The following is a 24,288-nucleotide window of genomic DNA, read 5'->3' on the forward strand; positions in this document are numbered from 1 at the left end:
GCCCCAGGTCGCTTCCAGGACCAAACGATTTATGGCACTCAGACGGCACACGTCATCTTACCTAGCTGCTTACATTTATAGTGACTCTTATAAATAGTTGCTATTCCTCCTCCTTGACCCGACATCTGCGGGGAGTTAAAATATCATTGGGTAAAAGTTCTGTGAAAGCACTGGACTCACCAACAGTCAGCCACGTCTCAGTCACACAGAGAAATCCAATCCTCGGGAAGTCAGGAAATCCTTCAGGATAAACGTTTTGTTCGCTAGCGATCTAGCATTTACCGGCCCAATCCTGGCAGGAGCCGGCAGGTCCACGGCGTTAGCTGTCCGGGGAGCCAGAGCCGGCAGGTCCACGGCGTTAGCTGTCCGGGGAGCCACACACAGAGGCCGCAGGTTGCGCAGATCACCCCGTGCCAGCGGGGACGAGGAGAGCAGGGGCCGCGGGGCTGGAACACCTAATCCGGGCCGACGACAGGTACCAGCCAGGTACTTATAAAGAATAAAGAGGCGAGGCACCGCTCCATATTCAGTCCAAGAAGACATGGAAGTGCTCGCCAAACAGGCCTTCAGCCTTACCAGACGACCGCTGTGTTTACCCCGGCGGCGGTGGTGCTTACGCCGGAGAGGTGGAGCTGGGGCGGGGCAGAGGTGAGCTGGGATCCCTGATAGGAGCGGGGGCAAAGTTTTCCCGTCTTGTTGTTTCATTCATCCCCAAAACAAACACATGCGCGAGCCAGGTAAGCGTCTTTACGACATTAGCGCTAGAGCTCATGGGAGATGTTGTCTTCATTCCGGCAAAACACTACCGCTTTTGTCCACAGGGTTGCCAAAATCAACTCAAAATGAAAGTTCCTTGTAGGGGCTTTAAGTTGAGGTGCTTTGTTGCAGGTAGCAGACACACTCGAGCCTGTAACGACGTAACTACATTAACGAGCACTTAAGCAACACCTAAGTGACAAACGTGATAATGTAGCTGGTCATGCTGTTGCTTTGTTGCTCACAGTGTGAGCACAGCATTCCTTTTGACTGACTGTCCTGCAGTATGTTGGGCTTACAAGCAGGTTACAACCTATATGACTGTACAGTTAGTGCATCTAATGAGATTACTCACTGCTGACCATATTAAACTATCTACTGGACTGTCGCTGAACTGAAAACTGCTAAGTAACAAAATGTCTTTAACTCCTCAATAGGTGTGGCACTGGGCAATATGAATGAAATCTAGCCCTGTGTAGGTAATTTTATACTTTCATATTGATATATGTGTTGTGATATAGTGTAAATAATCTCAAAATTTCCCATAGATTTAATAAAAAAATACTACCTGAAAAATCAAGGTACTTTACACTGCTGCCCATTTGTTTGCAGCATTGACCACAATGACCTAGTGCAATGAGACATACAGTATTAAATAGATTACTAATTCATTATAAACTGTATATTTATATATACATTACAACTGTAAGGTTGAAAAATGTATGATGTCTCACCTTCATTTCACCGAAGTTTACAACGGGCCATTAAATCCTGGCCTATTCTAAACCACTGTGCCCTGCCCTATAAAGTGCTGTTCTGCCTTGTTGTACGTGAAAGTCAGTGAGGACTTAGACGGGACGATGTGTGTGAGATGCAATCTTGTCTCCACTCAAAGGCACCTCCGGGAAGCAGGGCAGTAAGTAAATTGCTTATGTAAATAGCTCTGCTGCTGTAATCGTTTGTTGATGAGGTCTCTCGACTTGACGTGGAAGATTTTGAAATTCTTTTGTTCTTGGGATTAGAAGAGTATTTAACTCTTGACTCACAGCGGTATCAGGACATCGAGTTAAGAGGGGATATAATGCTACAGCTGCCGTAGCGCTACAGATATGGCAGTGTTTGATTAAAATGATGGTGACTCGTGGTCTCGTTAGCGGTTATTGAGAGTGAGTGTTTTTGTTAATGAAATCTGACAGCCATAATTGTTGTTCTCGGTCATTGAGTTAATGCCACGCTGTTTGTAGGAGCTCATCTTTATGGCGCAATGGCAGCGTGGTATTCATAAGCATGACATTCATGTAGGCTAATGCTAATTAGCACTATCTGCACAATTGCAGGGGACTTTTCCCTTGAGCTCTGACAGTGTTTTCAGACTGTGCCTGTTTCTTTAAGGGCACTGAGATGGAGGCCTTTTTGTTTCTCACTTAACAGGCTGAGGCTTTGCTGCAGGTGTGCTGTAGCTCTGCCGGTCCAGCTCTTTGTTGTATGAGAGCCTGTGAGGGAAATAAGGAATATTTATCTTTATTTATTCACGTTCGTGCATGTGCTTGTGCATGCACACACTTGCCTCACACGCTTTCCTTGATGGAGATTGAGGAAGAAGCTGTTGACCTCGACAAACGCCTGTGGTTTCCTCATCCTCATTCCACACACGGAGGTCACAAAGCAATGGACTGCAGAGTCCCACGACCTTCTGCCAGAGAGGTTTAGCGATGACCCTGCCGCCCGCTGTCTTCATGCTGCTGTCTGGCATGGATGTGTGTGCATACCCTGCAGGCCTTGCATCAGCTTGAAAGGCACACAAGCTTCTCTTAACTTCACACACATAAAACCTGCTTTCTCTTGTGAGGTAGCGGATTGTTAGTCAGCTGTTTGTGTGAACGCCTGTTCAAAGACTTTGGTTTGAAATGAAGCTGTGAGCAAAAAAGACGAGCGGCATGTAGAGGTGGAGATACTAGACATTTCCTTTCTCACTATATTGTTACTCATCCTTTGCCAGCTAGCTAGTGCCCCACCGTTCTATAAATAGGGTTGAGGAGATGGTGAAGAGGAGACTTTGTTGGAGAATGCATTTCCATGGAGACAGTCGTCACTGGGCTTTGGCTGCGTGATCAGAGAGCCATTGGGAAGGACAGGATTCAGGGCTAGTTTAGCTAAAAGTATGTATTTACATTCCCTATAGTTTCCAGGGCAGTGTTGCCATAGCAGTCTGGGAAAGCCATATTACAACAACTTTGTTCCTCCCTTCTGGTTGTAAGTGTCTGAGTCGACTCTAAATACTGCAGCAGCTTCCCCATTTTGCCTGGGTAACAACATGTAACCAGCTCCTGCAGAGCGTTGTGTTAGTAAAGTTAACATCCCTCTGCCTCACTTAACGCCACACACATACACAGACAGTCGGGCTCACAAACGCAGATTGAAATCTTATTTTCATAGATCCCTGTCTGCGAGTAAGAGCATTTGAGGCTTTTGTAACACACTGGAATCTTATGACCCCCTGGCAGTCTGTCTGTATGAGTCACGTGAGTCAATATAATTGTGCTCCATTAGGTTTCTCTTAAGGTATGTCAGAGTGGCCACGTGTCAAGCATGTGGCAGCTATATTAAATTATTTGAGTGTTTTTGCCTCAGTTGTTTTTGCTAATGTGGGTAACAGAGTGTAATGTCGTCTCTGAGGTATTGATCTAGGTGGGGCTGTTCGGCATTTCTGTGGTATTGGAATAATAAAAAATTGCTGTTTCCACTGTGCACATGGAAACATTCGGCTAATACACATCTCTCTGACCCAGTTATTTGTGTCTCTTCTGTGGTGCTTTGCCTGCTGTGTAGCCCATCTGCAGCAGAGCCCCGTAACTTCCATGTTATGCGCAGGCAGAAGACAATTATCTGCTTGTCAGAGAAAGGTTACAGACTTATTCCTCCAGACAGCCGCTGCATAGAAATCAAATGCTTGTCATTCAGCCAGATGGTTACCAGGTATCAGCCTGGTTGTTTTCCCAGGGAAAATAGCTGAGCTGAGCTGAGCTTAGCATCAGAACGGATCAGTGATGTACCTCCAGCTGAGCTTTCAACTCGCACTGCCAGAGCCTTTACCGACCCGGGTCCTGAGGGGAACCCTAGGGAAATCCCAACCTGGACATGAACTGGATGGGTGGGAAAGGGGATGGAGGGAAAAAGTGCAGGGGTATTGAGAGGTGAGAGGGGGAGATGTGGGAGTTGAAGAGGAGGTTATGAGTATCTTCTTTTTTGATAGGTAATAGCAACACAATGGCAGGGCTTTTTGTTTTCAGCCTTAGGCAATGTTTCTAAAGTTACCATGTATTGAGCTGTCTTTTAAATCCAGGTATTTTACACTGGCATCAGGAAGATATGAGAAATTCTCCCCACCAAAAATCAAGGCCACAAAGTACATGTGCAGGTGACTAACAGAGGTTGATTTGGAGGCGAGAAGAGAAGTAGATAGGTACAGGTTCCTGGAGGTTTTTGAAAGTCTTGGTGCTGCTGTTGCCTGGGTAACACTTTGCACACTGAAAATGTCCTTTTTTTCCAACAGAGAATTGAAGGTTATCCATCTCATTGTCTCCTGTCTCTCTGCTTCTTATGCAAAAATGGCCTCTCTCCGCTCTTGGCATCATGTCATCCAGCAGGATACAGCACAACATTTCTCTGTGCAGACATGCACTGAGTAAAAAGGCTTCTTCACAACTCGCCTATTGGGTGACTGCACTGGCCCCTACACTCTGCACTTTCTTCCATTCAGTCGCCTCTTCGGAATAAATGTAACGCTACAGTGCACAGGCAGTGGCAGTTTTCATTCCAGTCTTGAATTATTGAATTGCCTATGAGGCTTTTCTTCAAGTTTATACTTCCTTTGATGCAAAATTGAATATAAATCATTATTTTGTCAAACGTAATTTGAAGAGAGTTGCTGCGGCTCAATTTTTATCTGTTTTTGCAACTGTCACAAAAACCCAGAGAGAGAAATGCATCAAGTCTCATTTCTGCAGTCTGTTGCTTTATTGCCATTTAGTGCACAACTCCCCGAACCCTGTATTCAGCTGACATCTTCCCACACGCCGAAATACATTTTGTATGTCAAAGGCAGTGGGAGTATCACAGTAGGAGCAGTCTGCTCCCTCACGCAGCCTTGTACACACAGACTGGAATTCATTGATCAGAATAATGGCTACTGTGCTTCTCAGATTCTGGTGGAGCAAAAGCTATGTGGCTGCTGTAACGAAGCTGGGGTGAAGTTTTGATATGATTGTAATACCTGTCTAGTATCTGTCCAGTATAAGCTCTTGTTTGCCATCATGGAGGGTTTAGATTCACCCAAACTGCAATGAGAAAGCAAGGTGATAACAATCAGTCAACACTAACGATAGGAATTGATCAAATGTTATTGATACCAATGCCAAATTGATTCTGCTTATCTGTCTGATTCCCTTGTTGATTCCTCATCAGTTTTCTGTGTGGAAAATATTAATTCCTGCACGTTTTCACCATCATAGCAACTGGTTTATTATCTCTGAGTCTGAACATGGTGTCGTTGATATGTGTGAATATATGTATAGGAATAAGCTAACCCGCCTGCGTGGCACTCATGGGTAGAGTGTTAAATACATGGCCCTCATGGCGTTTAAGCTCATATTGCATAGAAAGATGTTTCAGTATATTGCTGGTGAATCCACCTTTATTTCAAATGATCATTTTACAGACATGATAAGCAGCACTGTTGCCGTCTTTACTCCTGAAATGAAGCCATGCTTTGGACCGTTTCTTCTTCTCTCCTTCTTGCTGCAAGTTTCCAGTAGTGTAGACACGTGAGTTTGATGATAGTTTTGTAATATGCAACCGTCAGGAAATCACGCCATCATCAACAACAGGAATTGATATGCTAGGAGGCATGTGATTTTGGTGTATCAGACAATTTGGAACTGGTTCTCGATTCCCATCCCAAGTCAACACCCTTGGCAGTAGTTCACAATAAATTCCTTTCATAGTTCTGCTGATGGAAAACTTTTGATGTGAGGGAGCAGAACAGTGTGTTCCGTTTGCATTAATAATATCCAATATACAGTAGCTCTTAAAGCAGCGCCGTGATATTGCAGGTCAGCGCAGTTACTTCCTGATATGTGCAGTGGAAATGATATACAGGCTTACCTCACAATGCACATGGCTCAAGTGTGCTGCAGCAAGCCGGTTTAAGAAGGACATACCGTGGGTGAGAGGACAAGCCTTCGGTCAAGTGGTGTGGGTGGGGGCGTGAATAATACTGCAGCCCACAACCTACAAAAGGAGTTAAGTGTTTGAAATGTAAATGTGTTTCTTAATCAGCTGATAACCATTGAAATACCTGACTGAACAAAGTTCTAGCTGTAGTTTTATGTGGGGCTTGACTGGGAGACAGCTAACCCTTCCCTCAGCTCTTCCAAAGACAAATGACAGGCCCATAAAAGTTTGATTAATATGGTTGACTAGAGTTACAGCACCAGCTTGGGATGGCACCGACTTGTTGTCAAAGCTGAGCAGGAGGCCAAAATAGGATCTGAGCTGATGGTGGTCGGATCAAGCCTGAGACATACATGCAGAGACACAGCGTGTGGTCGCAGCAGCTGACTCTTGCAAGCAAACCACTTCCTATTCTGAGACCTAAAATGTGTGAACAAAACCCCCTCTCATAGCTTTTCCTGCTGGCTGTGTAGGACTAGAGCCACTTAGTCTGGGAACCCGCCAGTTCTGAGTGTAAGCCATATTTTACTTATAACACATTTGGCTGTGTTACCTAATTTTATACCTAATCGTGTAAACAGTGAATGTTGGTATTGACTGAGGGTTGAAAGATATGTCCTTTTCTGTTCCAATATTATAATTTAACGCTGCTCATATAGCTTTGTGTAAGCAGTAGGTTGTTGCTATTTGTGTCTTTACTGATGCTCAGAATGAGTTGCTATGTAATGACTACACACACACACACACACACACACACACACACACACAGACCTGCAGACATGCAGACGCACACACTCAGACAAATTTTTTTTTCCATGCACAGTCTCTCTCCTCTCCTCTCCTCTCCTCTCCTCTCCTCTCCTCTCCTCTCCTCTCCTCTCCTCTCCTCTCTGATGCTCGTTCACTCCATCTCCCTTTCTCTCGTGTGCCTCTGCCTTCTCCCCCTCACGCCCACGCTTCCACTCTCAGTGCTGCTGATCATCGGCTTTATCTCCACAACTCGGTAGGACGCGTATGTGTCTTTTGTATGAGACAGAGCAAACAGCGCATTCCATACAACCTTTTTGCTTTCCCCTCGATCCCTCGGCTCTAACCTTGTCGCCACAGTCTGTTTCCGAAGCTTTACATTGAAGCAGCTCTGCTCTGCTTGCTCTAAATCCTCTTTGTTAGTCCTTACTTCTTCATACTCGGTTCATTCTTGTTTACAGGACCTTAAGTCCTCCCTTTTTAAAAGCTAGATGGAACTGCGAGGTCTTCTAAAAGTGTGATAAAGTAAGTAATGTTTGTTCTGACATTTCCAGGCCACTCCAGGCTTTCCAACAATACCAGCAATGTTATGCTGTGGCTCTCTCCACCCTTCTAAGCTTTATTTGGGTAACACCTGGGGCAATAAATCAGAAAAATATTTTTATGGTAGAGATGTCGGACTTTTATCTAGTACGTATCAGCCTTTGTGCCTCCCGCACAGCCCTCCTATTCTGTCCTATCGTCTCCTCCCGCTTTCCTTTCTTCGTCTGTTCCCCTCCTTTTATAGTCCCTGAGACACCTGGGGATGAAGCTGCTTTGTTGCCGTATTCCATTATGAATGAAGGCAGTTTTCAGCCCGCCCATTCATCTCTGCTGCAGCATGAGATGCGGAGCTGTCAACCTCACTCTCTGAACACCCCGCCTTCGTGACCCTGTTTGCGTATACGTGTGTATATCCCATGTGAACAGTCAATAAATGGCGGAGGGGTAGTACGTGGCTGCGTTGTGTTTCTGCGGTGATAAATGGCGAAGCCGGTCACTGACTGTGCAGCCCTCTCCGCCTTCTGTCTGGCTTATATTGGTTTGCAGGAACCCTGCAGCGTGGCTCCGGTAATTTCTTTGTCCAGCCCATGCAGCACAGCTCACACATCCACACACTTTGTGCACATAAATGTCTACATGTCCTTGAGAAAGGAAGGTGACCGTTGGGTTCACTGGGAGTCTGACTGTGTCTGTGATGTGGTTAGTATGAGTCCTTCACACCCCGTTCGGCTTACCGGGACAGGTTATTGCTATCTATCCCTGAGCTCCTGTCTTTATGTGTCTGCCTATCATCGGGGAACCCCTGTAACTGGATTGGATCTCCTCCTATTAAAGACTTTCATTGGACAGTGGTCACTCAGTAACCCCCCTTCGCCCTGTATGTGCAGGCACTGGGTAACAGGGTGTGCTTAATGTGTTGGAAATTTCATTTAACTCTCCTCTTCCCCTCTCCTATCTCGCTCTCTTCATCTCTGCTCTCTGTGGCCACTGATTGCCTGCAGCCTCCCCACTTTCTCCTTCTCCCACCCCTCCTTTTCTCCCCCCTCGTCTCCCTGGGGCTGCCTGCCTTTCTCCTACTGGTGAAGGAAATGCAGAGAAGGGTGAATGAGCAAGGCAGGGAGAAGAACTGAGAGAGGAAGATAAGGGAATGGGCAGAGATAGCCAGATCAGAATGTGAATCACTTGAATCGTACAATAAATGTTGGCCACTTTGGTGCAGAGTCACTGAAAAGTTGCAGCTTTGCAGAGCCTGCTGACAACAGGGCTTCAAAGAGGAAGCACAGAGACGACAGACTCCAAATGTCATTCTCTCAGTGTACTCATCATGCAATATTAAATAGCTGTTTGCATTTGAATGCATATGAGGACAAGAGGATATGATGTAGGTCAAAAATTGGCCGTCACGCATCAGTCTCTTTAGCATGTCTTCCATTTAACATCTGCTGTACGGGTTAACTCACTTAACTAGGAGCAAATAACATTCCCATTACTTTGCTCGCAATAGTCTCTGTAGCTCAGCACACACGCCATGTTCTGACACCCGCCTGACCCTGCCGCTGTGGTATTTCATAACCGAGAAGCTTGTTAAAACCCTGCTGAGGATCCCGTGTTTATTATTTCACCTTAAAGCAGATTTCTGGCCTTTCACCATGTACTCGATGGCTTAACTGTCAGGTGTAGGTGTAAGGTGAGGAGGAGAACTTTAAATCGTGGTCAAGACATTTGTGGATAATTGTTTTTATACCAATTTCTCCATCTGGATTCACTGAGCTGTTATTATGATGTGTTGAATTAATTAGAGGCATTAATTTTAGACTTTTTAAAAGTGTCAGGTGCTTGACATTCCCTCCCTCTCTTGTAAGACTTGAGTTGCTACTTTTATTTGTCGGATTTTTCACCCTGCGGTGACTGGATCAGCGGAGTTGTCAAGGGTATACAAGACATTATCAACTGTTTTCATGCAGGGAATAATTTTCAAAATTAAATTGTTGAGGCTAATCGGCTCTCGGGTACACGGGGCTGAAAACACACAGTCTGATGCCGCCTTTTACAGAGCACACCCACAGGCCTATTCGACTGCACAATCTTCCACGGAGGCCCACTTAACTTAGCATCTGTGACATCTAAGATTAGCCATTAGCCAATCGGAGCTGCGAGATATCTTGCATCAGGAGACATCTGAGTCTCCTGGCTGCGTGCTGATGAGTCGTTTCAAGTAATTAAAGCTACTGGGGATCACGTCAGTCCAGGCGCGGGGAATGTGCGGAGGTGACAAAATGCTGGAGTCTGGCCCTGGCTTGGAGCTCATGTAAACACTCCAGCATGTGTTGTTGTGGATCAAGCAGCACTCAGGTGTCAAACACACCAGGCTGACAACATGTGAAGCATGACGGATAAAGACTTGGTATGATTGGAGTTACCTGAGAGGACTGCGAGCCGTGCACCAAGCAGAGTTTAGGTTTGATGCGTCTGTGATCCGTGGAGATTGGTCCCTGATTAGCAGCAACACTGTGCCATAAGTCAACCAGTATATCAATATGTGGCAGCAAGTGGACACTTATTTTCTCACTGTGACAAGGAGCATGAAGCATGTTCTGAGTGTGTCATACGTGATGTGGCTGACTGATAAATGCTATTTCATTTTAAGTGGAATTGGGTTTTTCCTTTAACTGATTATGCAGTAAATGATTGCACAATGTAATGGCTTTAGTATAAAGACACCATCTGTGTTTAGACTGGTTCCCTATAAGCCTTTGCGTTCACTCTGCAATTCTATCTGCCACTGAGTACGATCACCTGGGAAAATGAAGGCTCAATTTACAACAAAAAGGAAGTGTGTCAACTATTATGTAATCAAAACAGGAAGATGATAGCGCTTCCCTTTTCCCGGTAGCCATCGGTTGCTATCCCCAGAAGTTCTTTGCAGTTACTATCTTCAGAAACTGCAGATGGTGCATCAACCAAAGTAACTGTGGAAAACAAAATGCAGTGTGTCCTGTGTTGTTGGTAGCTGCTAGGGTACAGCAGCACCAACATTAATACCACTTGGAAACGCTAGGGGGGTAAAAGATGAAAAGCTGTCTTTTTCCCCTTTAAAATGTAAAAGAAAAGCCACTCAGTGTTTGTTTTGAAGTGTGTCACTTGTCTGGGAAAACAGACATTTTTTCCCAGCAGTGTCATCAACACGCTCTTCCCTTGAGCAAGTGCTGGGCCATATGACTGAAAATGTCCTCAGGATAATAACAAAGTCTACACACAACAAGAGTTACTCCAAGAAAACACAGAGGCGTTGTTGCAGAGTCAGGCTGTCATTTGTACTAGAGCAGGTTTGAAAATAAAACAGTGCCTCATTTCTTTTTGGGAGTTATTCTACTTTTGAATGTTTTAAATATCAGGGGCTCTCCTGTTGTCACATCATATTCATTCATTCATTCATTCATTTTCTGTAATCGCTTATCCCTGGACAGGTCCCCAGACTATCACAGGGCTGACACATAGAGACAGACAACCATTCACGTTCACATTCACACCTACGGGCAATTTAGAGTCACCAATTAACCTGCATGTCTTTGGACTGTGGGAGGAAGCTGGAGTACCCACAGAAAACTCATGCTGACATGGAGAGAACATGCAAACTCCGCACAGAAGGGTCCCCCCACCCTGGGTTTGAACAGTCCTCTTGCTAACCACTCTACCACCGTGCCGCCTAGAAAACAGACATTTTTCCTAGCATTTTTCATCAACAAGCTCTTCCCTTGAGCAAGTGCTGGGCCATACGACTGAGAATGTCCTCAGGATAATAACAAAGTCTACAAACAAGAGTAGACTTACTCCAAGAAAACACAGAGGCGTTGTTGCAGAGTCAGGCTGACATTTGTTTGAGCAGGTTTGAAAGTAAAACTGCAACAGTGCCTCACTTCTTTTTTGGAGTTATTCTACTTTTAAATGTCTCTCCTGTTGTCATATCATAGAATAATAACATTTATTTGAAAAAGATCTGCTCAATTCTTACTTTGTGTCATTGAAAAAGACAATTTCTGGCATCTTTCAGTGGTAAAAAAGACTATTAATGAAATTCTAGGACTTATGTTACCCATTTGTGTTGACATGCTAGCCTGGATCTAAGAGTCTTTGTGCATGTTTTTTCATTGTTTCAAATGAATTGGCACTTGACACAAAGCAATGGCAGCTCCATGTTATTCTCAGGCCAATGACATGCAGGGACTGCTCTCTGAACAAGCCCTCATCCAACACTTTGGCTCCACCATCCTTTATTGTTTTCCCCGTAGTGTGTACCTGTGTACACTGGTCCATGTGGACAAAAAATCACTGTATAGTCTGTATATGGTGTAAAACATCAAGCTGATTAGATTTTGTAATTGAGAAAATATATAGTGCTAATTATTGTCACCGGTTTATTGCCCGGCAGTTCTGGGAGCCGTTAGGAGCTCCATAGTGTATGCCTCACCCCAGTCAGCAGCAAATGCTTTATAATGTACTGTTCTGCTGACTAGGGAAACAATATGGGATGTTTTCTTTTTCGTTGCATTGGAGTTGCCGCTTTGCAAGCAGAAAGTAAGTCTGTCTCCTCACCTGTTTGTTGCTTATTGTTGCTTTTCTGCAAAGAAATGGCGTTATCAGTATAGGGACTTAACCAGCAGGTGCTTCCTGTATCAGGAGAATAAGGTGGTGTGTTTTGAGTGTGTATACATTCTGTATGATTCGACGCAGTGTTGTGGTTGGTATCTAGAGAGAGCAGCTGTTGTCCTCTGTGGCAATCTAATCAACAGAAATAGATGGGGCCTCCCCTCGCCGGGCCGCACGCCTGGTGATGTGGAGAGGTCACAGTTTTCAGAAACAACTCTTATACATAGGGAAGAGTGCATGGTAGTCGTTCGTCAGATCTGGATTTGCATTAATGTCTGTGGAATTAATAGTTCACTTGTAAGGCTTTGTTGTGTTTCATTACTTTTTTAGATAATGATATACATTTCAGTCCTGTTGCATATTAATGTATGTGTGACTGAAGGGGCGGTGAGAGCAGGATTGGCTCACCTCACCCCATTTAAACACAACTGTGCAGAACAATGGCTTGCACTGTGTTTCCCAAAGTCTGTGGAGGTCTCATTATTTTGGTTAGTGGTCTAGCATTCAGCACTAATATTTAATTATTCTCCAAAAATGAGAATTCATATTAACGTAGCACACTTTGTTGTAAAAACCTGTGGTGTTTCTTGAACGGGAGCTCATTGACCCACACAGCCATATTATGCTGTAACTGTATTGCCGCAGCTTGAATTCACTGCCAGAATGAAAATGAGTCAGTTCGGTTGCTTGGCAGAGACCTCGCATCAGTAAATATCCCACATCACAGCGTCAACAATTCGACAAATGCTGTCCCTCCTCCACAGTCACAGACCGGCGGAGACTCTCTTGGCAATTCATGGACACTTTTTATAGTCGCTGGAGTCTTGAATACAGGCCCCTCCTATGAGTTGATGCTGTATGTCTGACTTGGCATAGATAAGGAGGAGGCAATAATCCTGCTGCAACATGCTATCTTAGTACCAAGGTTTGTTGCCTATCTTATTGTCGAGGTACACTTTGTTTGAAAGCCCTGTTTTGCATTGAAAAATTTATGTAGAACACTATAATGAACAAATGCAAAGAGTGTTTCATTTAATGCCCTCAACAATCCTTTCAGGAATTATTTCTGCTTGTTTGCAGAGCTGCAGGAAAAAAAGTGTCATCAGCGCTGGTTATCACAGCAGCACTCCCGGGTAGCTAATGTTTGAGCTTGACTGGTCCTGAACCTCGCATGCTGAGAAGAAAATCACATTTTAGTCTTTTATGGAATATATTAATCTGAGAGAAACTACTGATCTAATTTACCAAAGTGTTCCTTATATATTCATAACTGTTACCACTGGCAAAAACTTAAACGGGCATAATACAAGCTCTGTCCTTTCTTGTCAAATATAATTTACTAAGGCTGAAAGTCGTTAAAGGAAAGGTAATCGTGTGTGTAATAACATGTAGAGAGAGGAGGTATTAAGCAGACATCCATTCGTAGATTGGAGCTCCGATAGCGGAAAGGACACACAGCAGATATGTCATTAGACAATTAGTGTTAAACCAAGGCTTCTCGTGCCAGCCTGTTTTATTATAGGCTATTTCAGTGATTACTATTGATTAATTAATATGTAGCTTACATTGACTGGCAGCACGGTGGCTTAGTGGTTAGCTCTGTCACATCACAGCTGTCCTGGGTGTGCAAAGCCTCTTGGTTAATGAATGCTGGGAATGGCAGTGTCGAGGGCGGACTGATGGAAGGATAGCTCATATTTTAGAATAGTTTAGGAATAGAGTTTTAGGTGAGAAGCACTCAAATGTTTGTACACAAAATATAAAACTACTGCCAAAAACTAACCTAATGGTTTCATGACCAGACAACCAGCAGAGACTCCATGAAGTCACTGCAGCCAGCCAAGAAATGGGTGAGCACATTAGCCCCCATAAAACAGGTGTGGTTTTTATATTGAGGTTTTTGTACAAGGTATAACATGTTCAGTAGTGAGCTTTACGCCTTGTTTCCACATAGCTCTGTCAAGCAGGAAGTCCATTAATTCCTAGACCTCCAATGTGTTTGTGAATCTCCTCCTTCTGTTTTGTTTTTTTGGTCATGAATTTGCCTTGAACACATTAAAAAGTTTGAACTTTTGCGGCAGATTCGGGTCACTGTGTGCCACAGGAAGTTAGCATAAGAACGAATAAGCCACAGGCTATTTCATTTAGTTCAGTTGTCTAATGTATAAGTGGATTGTTCGATGGCATATTTAGCTAACATTGGTAGCATGCTAGCTGCGGGCCATCACTTAAAAAAATATTTCACTGGCTACACACCTGGCAGGCGTATAATCACTCACCTATTTGTAGGGATGGGGGGGAAAAATTGATACAGCGAATTGTATAGTATTGCGATATTTTCGTGTGGCAATGTCTTATTGTCGCACAGTGCCAAGTATCAATTTATTTATTATATGAATTATTAACATTAAATACAAATTAAAAGGCTGAAATGAGATTAAAAGACTTTTTCTTATTAGATAAAACAGATGTTGACAAAGTTTTCCTTTGAGACATTATTTGAAGTTGAAAACAGGTAATAAATCACAATATATATCACAATATTGTATCGTGACTAAAGTATCGTGATAATATCGTATCGTGGAGCCTCTGGTGATTCCCACACCTGCTTATTTGTCACCATGCATAATTGGTCCCACTTTTGTCTCGATAATGCTCCATGCTTATATTCCACAAGACTAGAAGGCAAAAAGCAAAGTCAACTTCTCTCCTTTTTCTGTGGTGGTGCTTCTGTCCATCTGTAACGAGATGCCTGTCCTTGCGATGCACACTAGGGAGCGTAAACCCTGCTGGTAGGCAGGTTTTGTTGCAACTGGACAGAGCTAGGCTAGTTGTTTCCTTCTGTTTCCAGCCTTTGTGCTAAGCTAAGCTAACAACCTGCTGGCTGTAGCTTCACATTCAGCGTACAGACATAAGAGTGTTATCTACTGTATCCTCTCATCTTACTCTGCAAGAAAGCAAATGAGAGTATTTCTTAAAATGTCAATCTATTCTTTAACAACAGTGTAGCTCAAAGTGCGGCCTGCGAGCCAATTGTGGTCCTAAGAAACATTTTGTACAGCTCTCGAACGTGACGTAAAATCCATGCATTGGAATAATTTGCAGTCCATTTCAATACTTTAACTTTCATGACTTACATTGAATGCACTGCTAGGAGACTGCATCAAACTGCGCCCCCCAACAAGCGTCTGTCAGGTTAGAGATGAAAGCTGCTGCTTACATGGCAACTAGTGGCACCTCATGTTCTATCATCAGTGCTAATATTATCGTTTCAGTGGACAAATCATAACTGCGCTTTTCCTGTGTGGAACTCAATCATATGCTTGCTCTCTATATTGGCGCTCAGTCATCAAAACTTTGAGCACCCCTGCTTAACATTATACATGTAACCTCAGTGTTACTCTAATCATTCATCAACACATTTTACCTGTTTGTAAACACTAGTGCAAGGAGATCTGTATCCCAATTATGAACAGTATACATATGCATGACAAGCAGGTGTTTGATCAAATCTAATTAAGACAAACTCCTCAGTTTGCCTGTGAATGTGATTTTAGCTCAAACATGGTCACAAAAACTAAGCAGTTAAAAAGACTTTTTGCAGAAGTGTGAGGAAAATGAAATATGCATGTTTTATTGTTTGCAGCTGCTGTCTTTCACACATATTTAAACTCATCTGAGCACGTCCTGTTTGGGATCTGAGTAAATCAGGTGCTAACTGTTTTATTTTTGACAGCGTCGCCTCCTAAATGCACTGGTGGTGACGGTGGATGGTTTTGAAAATGTAATCATGTCTGACCTTTATGGTTGTTATTGCTTACCGTAGAATGCCTAGAGCAGCTTTGTGGAGTGTTAAAGCACTGAGCAGCTTGCACTGTAAAAGTGTCTGTGATCAGACCCCCCTCCCCCCAGAGGCTAAACAAGTCCACATACATGGGTCTAATATGAGTGTTTTATGGGGTGCACTAGTTGTTGTGCAGCGTGCGCAGTCACGGTGCTCTCAGTGTTTATAATGGAGGAGTATCCCACTTTATCTCCATCTTATCTTTCCTCAGCGCTGGGAGGCAGGGAACATCTGAGTGCATACACTAACTTGAAGGTGAAAGTATTTTAGTCAATCTAGTCTACCGTGACCCTCTGTCATGCACCTGCCTACACACACACACACACACACACACACACACACACACACACACACACATAAACAAACACAGCTGAAAATATCTCTCTCCACCCAAACAACCTCACAGATTCTCACATCCACAAACATCAAAGCAACCGTATTTTGTGCTTTTCCTCTCGTATGATACCAGACAGCTTGTAATCAACCTAATTGATAGATAGCGAATAAATAACTCTCTGCTAATTGTGTTTTAGGTGTGCAGCAGCTGCAGGCCAGTCAGCTCTTTCATCTCTGATTGACAGTCACAGCAGCACGCACCGCACACTTCCTCCCAGTGTACACAACAAGTTTCACATGATAGCTTCACTGTCTCGCATGCACAGCTCCGACCACACGTTGCGTCTGAATTGCAGCAAAAAGCAAATTGCCCTGGACTGTGACGGGAATAGAAAATAAAACTACCACTTTCACGGCTCATTATTTTAAGCCTCTTTTTAGCTCATTGTAACATACTGCGGGTCCCATCGGTGGCTGTTTTGAAAATAGCATGAGGTTTGCTATTTTCCATTTGTATCGTGATTATCCCGAACACTTTGCGCAAATGATGATGCACCGCAACTTGTTATATTTTGTGTTTTTGTTCCAGCAGGAGGTACTGTCTGCTCCTTTCACCCGTCAGACTGTCAGGAAAGCACATGGCCTACGGTCTGCAGCCCACTCCACACTCTTCACCCAGTCTCCCACTGCCCTGTCTCCACAGGTTAGTGTGTCTGCATGAATGTTCTGTACATGTGCATTATAAAGGAATCACTTTTGGTATGATTGATATCTGTGCTGTACAGCCTGTAGAGCAAATCCATATTTATAAGAGCTAGTTGTGTGTATGTGTCTGGCTCATTGAAGTGGACAGCACATCAATCCAGAGCTTCCTAATGCATCGACTGCAGCTAGCATCAGCATCGTCGGCACTATCTGGCGCCTTTGTCTTTCTATTGCAGTTTTTAAAGTCATTTGGAAAGGTCAGTCAGGATATTGTTGTCATTCATACTGATTGTTGTAGATATCTGATCCATATTGATCTATTGGATATTGGCAGTTTGTGAACCCTGCGTCATTCTGTCTCAGTAAGCTGCCAGCTACCCTCAGAATTTCAATAGCGATGGATGGTTTTATTCCCTTGCGACCTTTTAAATGCTGAAAGAATGAAACTGTGCTAAATCCCACATTCAGCACAAAATATTTCCTCTTGGCTGCCTCAGTCGGGATGTATTTTTGGATTGATATCAACTACTAAAACACCTGTCATCCAAATCCCAGTAATCCTATACCACTTGTCCCTGTTTTGACTAGGGGATAATCTGTTGTTGTTTCTATTATTTTCAGTTTACCAGTGATTAGCATGCAAGGTCTATTTGGGGGAGAATCCTTTGAAGGTTGGCGAGGTCGTTGGACGGCATCCTTTTGATAAAACCATTACCAGTAGAAATCTATTCAAATGTATTCAAAAATCGCATTGTTCAAAGGAGGCCCTCCACAAGGGTGTCGTTACTTTGATTCAGTGCTGACACGAAGCAGCGTCTGCTGCCATATGAAGCCCTTAATACAGCCTGCAAATCAACACATTGACAAATATGTATTTGGATTATAAACACAAGCAAGTTCTGCAAATGCAGTGTGCCATGATACAGTTTAGAACAAGCTGTTTCTGTGACATGTGGCTTTGGTGTGAGGTCATTTAATTACAACACTTCCATATGTGTGACACAGAAACTTAGTAGTTGCATGTGCATACAAAAACATATTCCAAAAAATGATTAGTGCCACATGGGGGAGTTTTTTGTTTTCAGTTCTTAAATCAGCACATAATATATTTAACTCAAATGCAGAAGCAAATACACCTGCCACTGTCTGGTACTCACGGGGCTTTCAAATTGAAATTTGTTACCTGACAAAGTAATGGATGAGTCTGTGTTATTGTGTGCTTGTCTCTTGCTCGGGCCCAGTAGCGTGACATACATGCCAAATTAATTTCTTCCGTAGTTATAAATTTGATTGACTATGGCCATCTGTTTTTGGCTCACACGGTGGTGCCATCCAGCAAGCTTTTGATTCTTCTCATTGTCTTTTTTCTGCAGTGTTAGTTGCAACAAATTGTTGAAAGCACTGTACTGCCTGTTGTCTTCCACATAGCCAGTGTCAATGTAGTCTGGAGGTTTGTGTTGTGCTCTACTGGTGCAAAAGAACACAGTAATATTGACAAATCCTACATGTCATGATTGATTTCACCTGGAATCTACAGTGCTTGTGAAAGCCGCATACTTAGCTGACACAATACAATCTAATTTTTACTAACTTTGGATTTTGCGCCAAAATTCAATTGCAATTGAGTTTCCTACAGTATAGTTCATTTAGAACTTGTAAACAGCAGAAAGGGTCCATTTAATATCCTCTTCAGGGGCCTTTGTTCACAAGCTACATCAACAGATGTGCATTATTTTCAAGATACAAAGACTTATTTGTTACATACTCATATTTTTAATAGATGTCCTCCTCCAGTGGATGTACTAAAGGGCTAATGTGCTACAATTAATGATTTGAATACCGTAAAACTTCAATTAAAAGCCTGGTCCCAATTAATTAAAAGTAAACGTTGCCAAGCAGTTCTTACAGAAGATCTTGGATGTATAAAACCAGGTTGTTGGCTACCAACTTGAGCTGATGTTAGTTAGCTGCTTTGATCATGAATACGAATATAACCATGAGCATCAAAGAATGATTCATTCAGATTTTTGGCATGGTCGACAAGAGAGACAAAAAAGCAGTGAATTCCTACCTCTGAAGCTTTCATAAAGTCAGAATATGTGTCCATTCCTTAATTAGCCGTTAAGTTATTCATATTCAGTTGGTACTTAAACTGAATTTAAAGTGTTTTTCATAAAAATGAATCCAAGTGAGTTTTGTTCCAACAGAATTAAGTGGTGTTGTGTCGGTATGCTGGGCCCTGTAACCCTCGGGCGATTGTCGTAACTCTCTCTCTCTCTCTGTTGCGCTGGCTGTCAAAGCCAGATCAAATGAATGATTCATAGGTAATAAGTCATTTGACTCCCAATTTTTCTACATGTTATGTTCATACTGGTTTATATAAACAGTTTAATAATATTTACCATCTTTGCTGAGCAACAGTTTTGTGTAAAAGGAATTAAAGGCCTGTCCCATATAGACGCCTGTCCCGAATATAAGCCTGTTGAGTTCAGTGATTCAAGCAAATAATAGCCCTGGCTACTATTGAGGTTTTACGGTGATAGTGAAAAATAAGTATAAATAAATAATGGATGAAAACTATAAATATATGTAATGTATGTATTAAAATGTTAAAGCTCATATTTTCATTATATCATATAAAAGAATACTCATGTAGTTTTGATTTGTAGATTTTTAGAACTTCCAGTTTTTCTGAGAACTTGAAGGACCTGTCATCTAAGTTGCCTTAAAAGTTGAGTTTTAAGGGTCAGATTGTTTTTGACTACTCTTTTCATGGTCAAGAATGATCATAGAAACTCAAGTTTAAAGCCAGCATGAACATAAAGTCCTTAATGTGTTAAGAAAAATGGAAATTTGAACCTCTACATTTCCATGGCAGTGAAAACTCTCACCTGCTGAAGATGATCATGTGATATGTGTGAGTGTCTCAGAGCAGCTACCAAGTAAACCTTGTGTTATCAGCTATAATTAGGAGTATACTCAAGTTAGCGTGCATGTATTTATGTGGATTTACTTGGTTCCTACATGGTGTCACTTGAGGATTAGTATGAACACTGTTGCGCTGTTCTCAGCACACAGTGTCATATCAGTGACCTTCTAATAGAACATGACGACCAGTCACAAGATCCGGCAGGACGTCTCTGCCACTTTGTCCTTCGTCTCTTCTCCGACTTGGCGTGGTCAGACCACAACTCCTTGTACTTGGTATTCCTGTGAGTAAGGTCCAGCTAGAATCCAATAAAGCAGACGCATTATGTTAAAAAGATCAGCTCAAGGTTAAGTGTGTATATTTTTTCACCAGGAAATGCGCTCGGCCCACCAACAAGCTCGCACGGGATGAAAATTTTATGATGAGAACAGGATATTTGTTCCTTGAGTGCTTGCGATCCTTCTGCTGTGGATAGCAGTGCATTAGCTCATCGTCTTTTCTTTCTATGCATGCACGGGCCTGTGTGCTTGTGCGGTTACGTGCATGGCAGCGAGTGTATGTTTGGTGCGCTCTGTTTGTGTTGCTGCATGCGTATTTGTGTGTCATTGAGCTGTATGAAATGGAGACAACAGGCATGGGTTTGCACAGGGTGGGGGTGGTTGTACAGTGAAAAATGAGCAGCGGCTTCCCTCGGACTGTGTTTACATTTTACTGCAGCAGGCCGCTCGGCAGAGGCATTGAGGGAAGGTTGGTGAGTGGAAACAGAGGAAATGTATACATTACTTACGCTGCTGGGAAGTCAAAACATCAGCTGTGGGTTATACTAGCAGGGCCCCATTCACTACGGGGTGAAACAACAGAGCTGAGAGGGAGCTAGTCGATAGTCCCGAGTGTCCCTCTCCCTGCCACGTCGCCTCCAGAGGGAGTGCTGTTTGTTCAGAGGGCAGGGGGAGGGAGGAGACACAGGAGGCTCAGCAGGGAGTGTTTGCCTTGCCAGGGCTTGTTGTCTCAGCTAGGTAGGGCTCAAGGATGATATTGTCATAACTGCAGTATAGAAGGTGGGTACATCAGCAAAAACTGTGGCACTGAAAGAAACTCTAGTAGCATGAAAATCAGGTTGCATAAACTTGTTAGCCTTGCAAACATCACCTCTGACCATGCCTGCTGCACCATTTGGCACTTGTGTACTGCACTGTTTTCAATCAACACTTCATCACTTTTACATTTCCCCTCTTTTTTCCGTGTTCACTTCATTGACATCCCTCTGCCTCCCTCCTGCATTGCTGCAGTACAGGCACTTGTCTCCTACTTGGCGAAGCCAGCGCTCCCTCCCTCCCTCCCTTGCTTCCTCCCTCTATTGCTTCTTGGCATCCATCAGTTTAGCTGCAGCTTCCCATGAGGCCCGATGGGTCACGGCTACACACTCACACAGAGTCATTCTCAGCAGCACTATTCATGCATGGACCTCTCGACCCATCTGCGACTCAGCTTCTGCAGATGGGAGCCGAGGCAATTTGGAGAAGTTGTCAAATGTCACACCGACACACGAATGGAGAAATGGGGAGGAAATACGCCGTCGGTTCCTCACCGGAAACTACCCAGTTTGTGCAGTTCATGTAACTCAACGTGTGATAGTACGCAAGAATTGCAGGGCATACTGGTGGATGAATTGAGGATATGATAGACAGAACAGGAGTGTTGTAAGGGAGGGCAGGGAAGGTGGTGTTGCGACTGCAGTCAGAGCTCTTGAGCAAGTCCCACTTGACAGGCACTTTGAACCTGTTCCCTGACTCATGTCCCCTCTCCAAGGCTGTCTAAGTCAAAAGCATCTCCTTTTCCTGAGAAACTATCAGCCCCGTCTGGTAATGCTCCTCCTGAAGGCAAGGAAGACATTGATCAGTAAAAACAATAACACTGTTCAGTCAGCTCTAGTGTTTATTGCTCTTTCCTTTCTCTTTGTATTTTGTCGGTAATCTACACTGACTTGGGCAATCACTCATTTTCCAGTCTCTGGCAGGTGGGTGTAGTTCAATAGCAGAACGAGTCAGTTTACGCAGAGAGCTCGATGTGCAAACTTGCATCGTTGTGGTGAGGAGTTGGGAAACGGCCAATTACTGAAAACAATGGCTGCTGCTTTCTCCAGGAGGCAGGTGTGCTATGAAGAGAGCCATGAAAACAGTTTGTCGCTCTATTTAAATGATACATTGAACTGCCTGTGTGCACACTGCTCTTTTCTGTTTCCTTAAATAGCTCCCTTTAACTGTTTTCGAGTGCAGCTCTCTTTCTGTGTGCACACGTTTCAATCACTTCCTCTTCTTTTATGGCACAATGTCAGTAGGAGTTTGTGCCATACCGTCCATTTCCTCTGATTGAACGTAAACTGTGTGGAGTCGCAAGTCCAAACTTGTAGCACATCACCCAGCCAGTCAGGGTCAGAAAGGGATTCAGTTTGAATGTTGTCACAGAGTATTTGCTGTCGACGCTTATTTTAAGACCTGACTTATTTTTAGTTTTTATAATGCCACCGAGAAGATTTGGCAGAGGACAATGCAGAAAAGTCATAAAGGCTTTGCTCAAGTTGTCTGTGCTCTCAGTGGTTCATATACCCACTTTAAACAATCATTCCTCTTTTATAGGGTCATATCACGCCATGTCTTCTCCCAGTTTTCATTCATTAAGTCTAAATGGAACAAGACCAGAGGTTTCATTCCACTCTCCTGGGAGGGGAACAGGAGGAGTGGACTGAGAAATACGAGTAGGATATGATGTGTGCAGTCAAAAAAGTACTGCTCTGAGTCATAACTCAGTCACATCTTAACACACAGATATGACACATGTATTTTTAGATTTAATGTGGCTTGCACTTCCAGAGGATACCATTATTTCTGTCCATCAGATGAATAAATGTCCATAAATCTGCTAAAAAGACTCCTTATGACTCAGTTGTCTGAATTGTCCTGTTATGCTATCTTCAGTATCAAGGTAATTTAGTAGTAGTTGTCTGTACATCCATATGTAGTTCTCAGCTAACCCACTGACTCCACAGCAGTATTATACTTCCTATTGACATCGCAAAAAGTAGGGTGTCAAACTCATTCAGCCCAATGTAATCTCTGATGGGGTGGAGCAATTAAACCATCATAGAATAACCTAAAGCACCATCAGCTCCAATATTTTCCATTTTTCGTGTGAAGAATCACAAGTGCATTCTGTAGATGTTCGTCTTTTTACAAATCAGATGAACAGTCTTAAGACAAATAAGTGAATTTTCAACAGTTTGTCTCAGCTTTTCCACATTCAGTCAGTCTACTTCTCACTGTCATTACATGTGCACTTATCCACACACTTCCTGATACAGACACAAGGTGCTGATTGGCAATATTTTACACAATGTTTGATATCTTAAAACATGATCACAGTTAGGCCTGTCACGATAACAAATTTTGCTGGGCGATTAATTGCGTCGGAAATTATTGCGATAAGCGATTATATTGCGTAATGTTGTGCTTTTAAGACTGTTTTTATTATTGTTGTAATTTTGCTGTTTTTAGACCAGTTTTTAAACTTATATAATGATAATAAAGGTATATTGATGCAAGTACACCTTTTTAAAGAGAAATAAACATTTATTTAACAAGAATATTTAGGAATGCAAAAAAGAAAATTTAAATATCCGAATTAACACGTAAAAATATCTAAATAAATACAAAAAAAACATGGTCTCTCACTCTCAGGTGTGCAGAGTCTGTCCTCAGTCTGGCACAGAGAGCCGTATCCGATCCCGCTCACATCCTCAACTCAGAATATGTACTGTTACCATCTGGCAAACGATACAGAGCCCCCATCTGCAAGCTTAACAGATTTAAATAATCATTTGTCCCTACCTTTATTAGAATATTAAATAAGGTAACAGTTTGAGATGTGCAATAGATGTTGATGCTGTGGTCTATCCCCTTACTGTACTTGTATGGGAACATGTGGGAATGTGTAATATGTGTATTTATTGTATTTATTGCTGTGTGTATGAGCAGTATAGGTAGTATTGTATTTATTGTTGTCCATATGTGCAACTTTTGTTTATCTGTGTGTTTGTTGCGCAAATGTGCAACTCTGTTGTTATTCTGTTGTGCAACTGTGCAACTACCTGTCTTCTCCTTCTGTAATTTAAACTATGGTGGCAGCTTGTCTCAGCTCATGGAGTCCAAGACAAATTTCCCTTCGGGGACAATAAAGTATCTATCTATCTATCTATCTATTAGGGCTGTACCCAAATATTCGGATATTCGAATATTCGTTTCTATGGGTAGGTATTCGTTATGAAAATTTGGTATTTGATATTTGTTTTTTTATTTACTTTTTTTTTTACATATATTTTTGGTGCTAAATGTAGTCTTTTTGTTTTTGGTAAATGTAGGTTATCAATAAAAATCAAAACTTTTAAATTACATTGTTAAAAATGTGAAAATATAGTATCGCCTACCAACGGAGCTTGTGTGCATGGCACGCTTGAGAGCATCCGTCTGAGGCTGTGGATCAATGCCAAGTTTTA

At 42.8% G+C, this 24,288-nt stretch overlaps 1 protein-coding gene across 2 annotated transcripts in view; it reads left to right on the plus strand.

Annotated features, from left to right (window-relative positions):
- The window catches only part of mcu (mitochondrial calcium uniporter), a 68,016-nt gene that overhangs the window by 14,066 nt on the left and 29,662 nt on the right, over positions 1 to 24,288 (plus strand). Inside the window, exon 2 of one of the 2 annotated variants that reach the window (XM_050070603.1) lies at positions 16,698 to 16,808. In XM_050070603.1, coding sequence (XP_049926560.1) covers positions 16,698 to 16,808 — 111 coding nt within the window. Of the gene's footprint in view, positions 1 to 16,694; positions 16,809 to 24,288 lie in introns of both variants that reach the window. The other variant, XM_050070602.1, reaches the window with a different exon arrangement.

Source organism: Epinephelus moara, chromosome 19 (genome assembly GCF_006386435.1).
Source record: "Epinephelus moara isolate mb chromosome 19, YSFRI_EMoa_1.0, whole genome shotgun sequence".
In the NCBI taxonomy this organism is placed as follows: domain Eukaryota; kingdom Metazoa; phylum Chordata; class Actinopteri; order Perciformes; family Serranidae; genus Epinephelus; species Epinephelus moara.